General features: G+C 47.1%; 1 protein-coding gene across 2 annotated transcripts in view; it reads right to left on the minus strand.

The window, feature by feature from the left end:
• The window catches only part of SNX19 (sorting nexin 19), a 94,537-nt gene that overhangs the window by 21,174 nt on the left and 61,198 nt on the right, over nucleotides 1-12,165 (minus strand). For both annotated transcript variants that reach the window (XM_073603329.1, XM_073603328.1), the window contains exons 7-8: nucleotides 8,802-8,898; nucleotides 5,364-5,508 (exon numbers count right to left, since the gene is read on the minus strand). In XM_073603329.1, the coding sequence (XP_073459430.1) occupies nucleotides 5,364-5,508; nucleotides 8,802-8,898 (242 nt within the window). The remainder of the gene's footprint in view (nucleotides 1-5,363; nucleotides 5,509-8,801; nucleotides 8,899-12,165) is intronic.

The following is a 12,165-nucleotide window of genomic DNA, read 5'->3' on the forward strand; positions in this document are numbered from 1 at the left end:
AGACTGTGATACTTATGTACATGGGAGGAGCCTGTGATACTTATGTACATGGGAGGAGCCTGTGATACTTATGTACATGGGAGGAGCCTGTGATACTTATGCACATGGGAGGAGCCTGTGATACTTATGCACATGGGAGGAGCCTGTGATACTTATGTACATGGGAGGAGCCTGTGATACTTATGCACATGGGAGGAGCCTGTGATACTTATGTACATGGGAGGAGCCTGTGATACTTATGTACATGTGATTTTTTTCTTTTTAATAAATTTGCAAAGATTTCAAATAAACTTCTTTCATGTTGTCATTATGGGGTATTTTTTATTTTTTTTTTGTAGAATTTTGAGGAAAATGATTAATTCAATCCATTTTGGAATACGGCTGTAACATAACACAATGTGGAAAAGTGAAGTGCTGTGAATACAGATTAAAGTAGATGTAAATCCAACTGGATGACATTTAGCTTTCTCTGTGCATTGTGTATCCTAAACCATTGCCACGTTATTTTCGTAAAATCCTATTTTAACTTTTTTTTTTCTATCCTTTATGATATGTCAGTACTGCTGATCTCCTGCAGCCTCTTTGCAGCCACTTCCTGTCTACACTCTCATCCCAGCATAGGCTGCACATGATTGCTCCAGACTGGCTTCCTGGTGATAACAGTGCACCATTGCCGGTTTACTGTGTGTGGGCACAGCATCCTGTATTCTCCATCAGGTGAACATATGACAGGGTGACAACACAAGAGCTCAGTTGGGAGTCGAGTACAGAGTGTTGTCACCTATAACAAGATGTGCCTGAAAAAGAACCTTCATGGCAGGATCACCAGGGATTAGAATAATGAAAGCGGCAGATTAAAAAAAGATTTTCAGAGATTTTAGTGATTGGGTTTGAATCTACATTAGGGGCCCCTTCACACCAGGGCGGTCCATTGCGGTGCAATAATGCGCGTTACCCAAATATTGGGCCTGTTGCATTACTGCTTGTGCAGCAATTCAGGTGCGTTGGGCACCATTCACACGGGCGTTTTGCCATGCTGCAAATCCCAGATCCCAAAAATCTGGTGCAGCTCCACATAGAAACCAATCAGCTTCCAGGTTTTTTAGTCAAAGCTGAATTGAACAATCTGAAGTTAGAAGCTGATTGGCTTCCATATACAGCCGCACCAGATTTTGCTGTTTTAGTAAATCAACTCCATAACATGCATCATCATCATCATCATCAATGGACTGTAATGTGTTTCTGCAAAAAGTATTAAAAAACGCATAGGTGTGAACCGAGCCTTAGGCCTGGTTCACACTGATGCAATGTGGGAAATGCACAAGATTCTCTGCATTGCACTGCAAGGCAATTGCACGGCTTCCACCCCAAAACAGATTGCAAAATGCAGTGAGATTGCCAGAATCACATTGCATGGGTGTGAACACCCATGCGATGCGATTCAGGTGCAGGGAAAATAGGGTCTGGCACTATTTTGGTGCAGATGCGATTTGAGCCACACAAAATATATGTCTCAAATCGCACTGCACAGACATCGCATGTCATGTGCACAGGAATGCAGTGCAATTCCTGTGCGAACACATGAGGTGTTTTGCACGCACCAGTGTGAACCCAGGCTGAGCCCTCATTCACAATGAACACTTCATCTGAACTCGAACGATTTCAAAGCCCCATTTCAGTCGGACTTCGGGGCGACTTGAAAGACATCTGTGCGGGTTCACGCTCAGATGTCTATTGAAGTCTCCCCCAAAGTCGTCATACGTAGTGCAGAACAGTGGCGTCCTGTCCATACGGGGAACAGCCCCCCAATCTACATGCAGGGTTCCAGACGCATGGATTCCAGTGGGGGGGGGGGTTTTCATAGAAGCACGTGATTAGAGCCTGAGGCCTCTAATTAGCTTCAAAAAATTGTGGGCTCGGGGAGCAGAGCACTGCGCCCTGAGCCCACCCAGTTGTCCTTAGACCCGTCACCCGATTGGTCAAGAGGAGAAGCGATCCCATTGGCCGGCGAGGAGATGCAGGCCTGACGCCCGGAGGAAGCGCTGCCCGCGACCTAGATGGGGTAAGTGCATGCGGGGCTAGTTACCGACCGGGGAGGGGGGGTGCCTGTGACCTGACCGACTGCTTGGGGGGTTGTGTCAGCAGGTGGATTTTTGCCCCCCCCCCCCCCCCCCCAAAAAAAAACATACCAACCGCCACTGAAGCAGGAACTACTTTTGGAAATCGGTGCGGCGCCGCAAAGTCAGCATTGCACCGATTGGGACGTTCCCATTACCGGCAATAGGCTGCGATTTGACCTATCAAATCATGCCAATATGAACAAGGGCTTAGGCCCCTTTCACACATATGGATCGTTTGTCCGTTTTTCATACATCCGTTGACATATGAAAAACGGACATCAATGCATTCCAATGGAAAAAACGGGTGATTATTTATTAGCATCTGTTTTCATCCGTTTCCGTCAACAGACGTTTTTTTGAACGGATGAAAGCCCTATTTTTCTATCCGTCAAAAAAAAACGTAACAGATGAAAAATGGATGTTAGCAGACGACATCCGCTTACATCCGATCCGCTGACATCTGTTTTTAAACCCTTTTCTTTCTTCCCTCTTTTAAACACGCTGTATATAGCTGATTGCTAAGGAGGGGGCCGGGAAGCTGATTATCAACCGATCAGTCATCAGCTGTCAGCGGGGGTTCCCTGCTGAATGTTAAAAAATTGCCAGCAAAATAAAAATCATGAAAAAAACAGCGCGGGGCCCCCCCAAAATCCATACCAGACCCTTTTCCAAGCATGCAGCCCAGCAGGTCAGGAAGGGTAGGGGACGGCGAGCGCCCCCCTGAACCAAACCGGGCTGCATGCCCTTAACATGGGGGGGATGGGTGCTTTGGGGGGGCTTAGCCCCCCCTAAAGCCCCTTACCCCCATGTTGATGGGGACAAGGGCCTCTACCCAAAAACCCTGGCCGATGGTTGTCGGGGTCTGCGGGGGGGGGGCTTATCGGAATCTGGAACCTCCCTTTAACAAGGGGGCCACCAGATCCCCCCCCCATGTGAATGGGTAGGGGTACATCTTGGGGAGAATGGGTACCCCTACCCATTCACCCCAAAAAGCAGTGAAATGTAAAAAACGACGAGTGAGTTTTCGACAAGCTCTTTATTAAAAAAATAGCTCCGAGCCGTCTTCTCCCCAAACTCTCTTCTCCCGATGCAGTCTTCTTAACCTTGCCGCCGGTTACCCGCTAAAAATTAAAGAGATGCCAGCCAGCGGGCAGCACCGGAAGAAGATGGCAGCGGGAGAAGACGGCTCGGAGCTACTTTTTAATAAAGGACTTGTCAAAAATTGGCTCTTGTCTTTTTTTACATTTCACTGCTTTATGGGGTGAATGGGTAGGGGAACGATGTGCCCGATACCCATTCACATGGGGGGGGGGGTTGGGATCTAGTGGCTCCCTTGTTAAAGGGAGGTTCCAGATTCCGATAAGCCCCCCGCCCGCAGCCCCCGACAACCACGGGCCGTAGTTCAATAGCAGACCAGAGACCCTCCTATTTATTCCGGCTCTGCTTGTTCCCATATTCATCAGACGCTGATGTCTGCCATGCTGTGTACAGATCTCCCATTCCTCGGAGGGAGAGCCATAGAGAAGTGTGATGTACAATCTCCTGCTTTCACAGAACATCCCTTGTCTTTTTACAATTCACTGCTTTTTGGGGTGAATGGGTAGGGGTACGATGCCCGATACCCATTCACATGGGGGGGGGGGGCCTGGGATCTGGTGTCCCCCTTGTTAAAAGTTAGGTTCCTCCCCGCCGCAGACACTGACAACCATCGGCCAGGGTTGTTGGGAAGAGGCCCTTTACCCCATCAACATTGGGGCAAGGTGCCTGGGGGGGGGGGGGGGGCAGAGCACCTTGCCTTGCAATTTTAAAAAAAATTATGGTGTGGGGGGTCCCCTCCGAATCCATACTAGACCCAAAGGGGACCCCACGCCATTTTTTTCGCAATTTATTTTTGCCAGCAATTTTTTTTTTACATTCAGCTGTCAGTGGGGAACCCGGCTAACAGCTGGTGGCTCATCGGTTGTTAAGGACACGGCGGCCTGCTTCCCGGCCCTCTCCTTAGCAACCACTTATATACAACGTTTGCAGTTCAGTCACCTTTTTGTTGTTGTAAAAAACGGATGAAAAACTGAATACTTCATCCGTTTTGACGTGACTGAACTGATGCAATGAACGATCCGTATGTGTGAAGGGGGCCTTAAGCACACATCTAAATCTACCCCAGTTCTTCACACCTTCACCTGCCTGCCAATAAAGTACATCAGTAGATGGGTTTACTGATAACTAAAACATTTCTTTAACCAGCTGTGGATACGACTTCATGGAAAGAGAAAGGTTGCATGTAGTACTTTCTGTCCTGCCTTCATTGCATAGAGAATCACAGGGACCAAGTGATGATATCTACAATTTATATATTTATTCAAAAATGTAAAGGGATTAACCAAGGAAGGCAAAAATACAAGCAGCTTTAATGTCAGCCCAGCATATCTGAAGAAACTACTGCAATCAAATTTGCACCACTCCATTATCCGAGCAGAAAAGCGCCCCTTCCTAGAATGCCGCTGAATTCATGGAGCGCTCGGCCTTCTCCCCATCAACTCCAACTGTGAGACCCCCCCCCCCTCCGCGGAGATGTTCAATAGCAGACCAGAGACCCTCCTATTTATTCCGGCTCTGCTTGTTCCCATATTGATCAGACGCTGACGTCTGCCATGCTGTGTACAGACCTCCCAGTCCTCGGAGGGAGAGCCATAGAGAAGTGTGATGTACAATCTCCTGCTCATCCATAATACAGCCAGGTGTGCTGCTTCTATTACACTCCCAGCTGGTCTCATCGCTTTGTACCGTCACAGCTTCACAGAACATCCCTAATAATGGAGTGCGGCTTCCAGGAATAGATGAAATGTGTGCCACGTGGCTCCTCCTTCCAGAAACATCATTCTCAGACACGCCATTTAAATTGTCATTTTAGCTGACCGGCACATCTCACCTCTTTGGTAGGGATCTGTCCCTCTTCCCTTCTGCAATCTTTCCCTGACTGAACAAATGTGATTTGACAGATCAAAGTCGCACCAAATTTCTGGCTATGGAACTTGTGCCGACTTTGAAAAGGTTCCTGCACTATTTTTGGCGATTTCATCTGCGAATTGCATCAGCAACTGTGCATGAAGTCGCACAGATTTCGGCAAGCCACACATGAAATCGCGCTGACCGGCAGCTTCGAAATCGCACTGAAGTAGCGCGATTTCAAAGCCGCATATGGTGTGAACCGGAGCCAAGACCCCATTCCGTTTTCACTCTTACCTGCTGCCTGTGCATTCAAGGTGGAGGGCAGATGTGGAGAGCCGGATGTGGTTGACCTTTCCTGAGAGGCAGAAATCTCATTCAGGATCTTTATCTGCTTCTGAACAAATGACTCCATGCCGTCCAATGACAGAACATCGGATACCTGCACAGGGAGATAGGAATCAGTACAGGTTGTGCCCAAGGTCCGTCCCCCCCCACCACTTATATGACGGCTTAAGGTTTTACTAAACCCAGGACCCTGCATTCACTAGATCTGGTCTCTCACAGTACACAGAACATAGAAATGTAATAATTTTAGTAATTATTAATTTAGTAATTTTAGTCTATTGTTGCTGGCTGCCTTCCAAATTATCATGACATAATATGTACATTACTTAATTATTACTTTATAATTTAAATTACTTCCCCGCATCCAATTCGCATGAGTGGAGACTGTGACCGGCTCTCGATGGAGCCGGTTTACGCAGCTGTGGACCCGAGTCGCACCTGAATCGGTGAACAGGCAGGCACCGGACCCCCTGCTGTGACATGTGGCCGCATAAGTGTAGACCCGGCCTAAAAAGGGACAGTACTGGGAGGAGGGTGGGAGGGGGGCAGAGACATGGGATGGTGCTCGGAGGTGGATAGGGGGCAGGGACAGTGGGTGATTTGGGGTGGGGGGTGTTCTTGCATCTATTCTCTGAGAAAAAAAAAAAAGACCCGAGTAGGACATTCTATTTTCTTTCCTTGTTTCATCAGCTTTCATTTGCATCTTTTATAAATGTAATTTATGGAAGGGAATTTAAAGGACCATCCCCATTAAAAGCTAAACTGAACCGTGAAATCAAGGTTAAACCTCTATGACTCCAGTGCTGAGATTTTCTCAGGTCAAAATACCCAACAATACAGAGGCCTCCACACCTCATGTGGTTGAGATGCCTAGTAAAAAACGGTCATCTCGCTTTAGGATCTGAATTGATTGAGAACATACAGCCAATGCGTTACGCGGGAAAGGCTCCCCCTTTTTCAATGCTATTATGTAAAGAGGAATAAAAAAAAATATATGTTTATGTCTATAAAAGTATACAAAAATAAATAAATAAAATACAGACCGATTATTAATAATAATCAATATATGTACCAGATCCATACCCAACATGGCCAGATATGAGGGGTTCCCACCATCCCTTTAGGATCTTTAATTTATTTTAAAATATGGGGAATGAGATGTAGCAGGAGGAGAGGGGGGGGGGGTTCCATGGTGTGTATCAGCAGGGTCAGGACTGTAGATGGAAATTTGGCATTTCTGAGTTGAATGACCTTTTAAAAATGCACATGTGGATGTTTTCATGATATGTTTATGCAATTTGGGGCCTTTGAATTGCAGAAAATAAATTATCTAAACAAAATTATCTTACAGCGGAATGAAAATTAGAACGGAATTAACACTTTCATTTTCAGTGTTGTATATCTATCTATTCAGGGGCCAGAATTAGAGCAGAAGTGCGATCTCTCTGTACACGTGCGCTATGTGAGCTCAACGTGTTCAGAGTGGCCCCGGCGAAGAGACGGCGTTGGAAGGCTGTCATCTTTCCTGTTGCAGGTTACAATAAACACATATTACAGCTGACTGCCATCAGCAACCCCAATACTGTTCCATTCCGACACTTGAAATGGTTCTAAAGCCTCAAGGTTTTTTTCATGCATTCTATGAATTAAGGTAAAAAAAAAAAAAACTTACATTTGGGCCCATTTTATGCATTCAGGTAAAAAACCTTTTCTGCCGGAGGATCCCCCCCCACCCCTTATTCTTACCTGAGACTGATCAGATCCAGCAACATGCACGAGAGCAGCGGCTCACACCACTGTCTCATTCCTCATTGGACAGATTGATAGCAGCTGGAGCCATTGGCTCCCGCTCCTGTCAATCAACTCCAGTGTCGAGCAGCTGCGGCCCGTCCATAAGGGGTGCCGCTCCCCTAATCTCTATGTGCCGCCCCCAATCTCCAAGCAGGATGCCAGACGCAGTGGAGTTCTACTGGTTTTTTCCTTTTTTTTTGTGAAGCACGATCATAGCCAGAGGTTCCACTTGGCTTCCAAAAGGTTGGGCTCTGAGGCCTGAGCCCACCCACTTGTGACAACAGAGAATCAACATTCGCTATTGTCATCCTCCTTCTCCTCCCAGCAAATCAGGACAGGAAGCGGGTCCCGAGACCAGATTGGCTGGGAGGAGAAGCGACCAGATTGGCCAGGAGGAGAAGTCGGGGAAGCCATCCACGACCTAGATGGGGTAAGTGCGGGTCTGGCGGGCTTGCGAGCGGGGTTGGTGGGGGGGGGGGTTGTTTGCTGCCCCCCACCCATAATGGAGCACCAGCCGGCGCTGGTGACGAGGGAGCAGGGGGTGCGACCAAGTCCCGCTGTCTGTGTCAGTGGACGCAGTAGTGGGGCTAGGGCGTGAGGACATGAAGTGCCCCCATGGGAAGCGGCTTCCCGTGGGGGCACTTGACAGAGGAGGTTCGGGAGCACTCTATGCAATTCCACTGCACAGACCATTTTTGTATAGAGATGTATGGTATTTATTTTTTAAATTTTCCTTTACAAATGCTTTAAGCTGGCCATAGATGGATCGAATCTTGTCTCTTTCAGGGACAAGCTGAGATTGGATCTGTCTATGGGCAGGCTGGTTGTACCGAAGTTGATCCATCAACCAAATTCAGTACAACCAGCCTGTTGGATTTTTTTCATGCGATCACTGTCAGCAGCTATAGCCACCAGCAGTGACCACTGTGTTCTGCTGGCAGAACACAATGGCCCTGCAGGAGGGATTTCCCATCAACATTGACTGTTGTGGGGGATCAATCAATTTTCTTTCCTTCCAATTGTGTTGGAAGGAAAGAAAATTGCATAACTCATGGGCCGCTTTACAGAAAGGCACAAATTGACAGCGGCCCTTTTACACCAAATCTTCTCTCTCTGTCATCCTAATCAACCTTTTTGAAAATTTGTGTTAAAAGTACCGTAATTAAAACTGCAACATTTATTTAATAAAGCACCAACTTGGATCAGCTCAGTCCAGGCAGTGGTGACACAGTCAGCACCTTCCCCCAGCTTTTTGGGAAGCCCGTATCACTAGAGGCTGCATGCAAATCACAGTATAAAATAACAAAATCTTGCAAGATTGTGCTGATCTCACAAGGTTTTAAAGCAGAGAGGTGCCAAATGTGATACCGGAGGGGAGGGGGGGAGGGGATATCACTTTTGGGTGGAACTCCGCTTTAAGTAGCTGAAAAGTCCTTATAATCTTCTCTCTGAAATATATTTTCACCTTACAGGGGAGAAGGGGAAATGAGCTCCTGGAGTGGCTTCATAAACAGACATAAGGGTCTGAATCAACAGAAAATCATAAACTTTGACCTTTTATAACTATCCCCCAATATATGTCCTATGTGGTCTCACCGTGCTGCCCTCCCGGACGGAGTACAGGATCTTCTCCTGGATGTCACACGAGTTCAGGACCGGGGCAATTTTACTGGATGGGAATCGCAGACGAGACCTGAGAACAAAACAGAGAATATTACTGGGACTCCCCCAATATTGATTACATACATGATACCCCTAACCAAAAAGATTATCCTTCAGATTTACCTGCCTATCGTCTGACAGGATATCAGATTACCTGCAATTTTCATATACTTGTGACTGTGCAGCCAGCAAAAAGATATAAAAGTGAATGCGTCCAATCCAGCAGCCAATGAGACCTTTAAATCAAGCCTGGAGAAAGTCTCCCACTGACAATGCAAGCATAAGTAAAAGGTCTGCAGGGATTTTTAGGCTCCCCAAGTTCTAGGTTTTGTTTACAGAGAATTTATAGCAGTGGTTGTCAACTTATGAGCTGAAGGGGGGGGGGGCCTCAGATGTGGCCCCTGACATCACCAGAGGGTCACACATAATGTTTATTTATTTGTTACAGGTACTTGTAGCGCCATCAATTTACACAGCGCTTTACAGGTGCATCTCATAAAATTAGAATATCATCAAAAAGTTAAAGTGGAGTTCCACCCAAAAATGGAACTTCCACTTTTTGGATTCCCCCCCCCTCCGGTGTCACATTTGGCACCTTTCAGGGGGGAGGAGGGAGCAGATACCTGTCTAAAACAGGTATTTGCTCCCACTTCCTGGCATGGATCACCGCAGTGCTTGTGGTGACCTCTGCGACTTCCGGCGCCTACACTGTCCTCCCCCGCTGTATTCTGGGAGACACACAGGTCCCAGAACACAGCAGGGACCAGAGAGGACGAGCAGCGCGACTCGCGCATGCGCAGTAGGGAACCAGGAAGTGAAGCCGCACGGCTTCACTTCCTTATTCCCTTACCGAGGATGGCGGCGGCAGCAGCCGAGAGCCGACAGACGGATTGGCTTCGGCTGCCGGCATCGCGGGCTCCCTGGACAGGTAAGTGTTCATATATTAAAAGTCAGCAGCTGCAGTATTTGTAGCTGCTGGCTTTTAGTATTTTTTTTTCGACGGACCTCCGCTTTAATTCATTTCAGTGATTCAATTCAAAAAGTGAAACGCCTATATTTTATATAGATGAGTTACACACAGAGTGATTTATTTCAAGCATTTCTTTCTTTTAATTTTGATGATTATGGCTTACAGCTAGTGAAAACCCAGAATTCAGTATCTCAGAAAATTTGAATATTGTGAAAAAGTTCAATACGGTAGACTTATGGGGGTTGCTTTACTAAAGGCAAATCCACTTTGCACTGCAAGTGCAGTCACTTTAGATCTGAGGGGTAGATCTGAAATGAGGGGAAGCTCTGCTGATTTTATCCTCCAATCATGTGCAAGCTAAAATGCTGTTTTTTATTTTCCTTGCATGTCCCCCTCAGATCTACAGCGACTGCACTTCCAAGTGCACTTATAGTGCAAAGTGGATTTGCCTTTATTAAATAAACCTCATGGTGTCACACGCTAATTAGCTATTTAACTCAAAACACCTGTAAAGTTTCCTGAGCCTTTAACCACTTGCTTACTGGGCACTTAATCCCCCTTCCTGCCCAGACCAATTTCCAGATTTCAGCGCTTGTCGCACTTCGAATGACAACTGCACAGTAGTCAGACAACACTGTACCCAAATTACATTTTTATCGTTTTTTTCACACAAATAGAGTAGTCTTTTGGTGGTATTTAATCACTGCTGGGGTATTTTTTGCTAAAGCAAACAATAAAATATTGCAAACAGGTAATTTTTCTCCTTCATTGATATGCACTGATAGACTGCACTAATGGGCACGGATAAGGCAGCACTGATGGGCCCTGATAAGTGGCATTCATGAGTGGCATTGATGGGTGGTACTGATGGGCAGCACTGAAGGACACTGCTAGGTGTCACTGATAAGTAGCACTGATAGATGGCACTAATAGGTAACACTGATAGGCATCACTGGTGATGAGGCCCTGATTGGTGGCATTGTTAGGTGGCCCTGTGGGCACTGGTAGGCAGCACTGTTGTGCACTAGTAGGTGGCACAGATCACTCGGCGGTGGCTCTCTGCGATCAGGACCGATGTCCCTCTGACAGCCGCCGGTGAGGTGATCAGCTTTTTTTTTTCTCCTCACGCTATCAGCGTGAGGAGAAAAAATAGCCAATTACCGGCTTTGTTTACATCACATGATCAGCTGTCATTGGCTGACAGCTGATCACATGGTAAGGGGTCGGGATAGATCCCTTACTCCGATCTGCGATTAGCCGAGTCTCATAGACTCACAGGCCGCTCGAGCTCATATGACGGCCTCCCGGCAAAGTAGGTCCATTCTGTAGCCGTCATTTGGCTATAGCGCGGACGGGAAGGGGTTAAATGGTCTCTCAGTCTGGTTCAGTAGGTTGCACAATCATGAGGAAAATAAAAATCAAAAATATTTAAAAAATATTTCTATAGGGCGCACAGGGCTAGTATAGTCTAGATAATGTCTCTATATAAGGCAGTCCCAAATAAGTGTGAGGATGCTGGTGGAAATGGTGGAAATGATGGGATGGTATTCTTCAACACAAAGGGCTGCAGCTTAATGAGACTGAAGCAGGGTCTATAGAAACACAAGAAAACAAACAAAGGCGCCTCTAAGTGTAGAAGAAAGACAAGTTTAATGCCCCAACTGGGTTCCAAAAGCACTTACAAGATGGAAGGTGTAGTCAGGCACTTCGCAAGTGGAGCTGCATTGGGAAGGGTCACAGTGGGAGGAAGCATTCAGAGCGGATGGATGTAATACAAGGCAGCGGCAGTGTGGAACAGAGGAAGCCGCTGTGAGGCCGGCGTCGTTAGCACGAAGAGACGGCGTGACCGGAAATGATGTCATCCACTGGAGCGGTTCCTTAACCAGCATGGACCGCAAACAGACAGCCGAAGGGAGGAAGTGTCGTCATCAATAAGGGACGCGTTTCGGAACGATCATACGTTCCTTTTTCAACCAATCCAAAAAGGAACGTATGATCGTTCCGAAACGCGTCCCTTATTGATGACGACACTTCCTCCCTTCGGCTGTCTGTTTGCGGTCCATGCTGGTTAAGGAACCGCTCCAGTGGATGACATCATTTCCGGTCACGCCGTCTCTTCGTGCTAACGACGCCGGCCTCACAGCGGCTTCCTCTGTTCCACACTGCCGCTGCCTTGTATTACATCCATCCGCTCTGAATGCTTCCTCCCACTGTGACCCTTCCCAATGCAGCTCCACTTGCGAAGTGCCTGACTACACCTTCCATCTTGTAAGTGCTTTTGGAACCCAGTTGGGGCATTAAACTTGTCTTTCTTCTACACTTAGAGGC

Source organism: Aquarana catesbeiana, linkage group LG10 (assembly GCF_042186555.1).
Source record: "Aquarana catesbeiana isolate 2022-GZ linkage group LG10, ASM4218655v1, whole genome shotgun sequence".
In the NCBI taxonomy this organism is placed as follows: domain Eukaryota; kingdom Metazoa; phylum Chordata; class Amphibia; order Anura; family Ranidae; genus Aquarana; species Aquarana catesbeiana.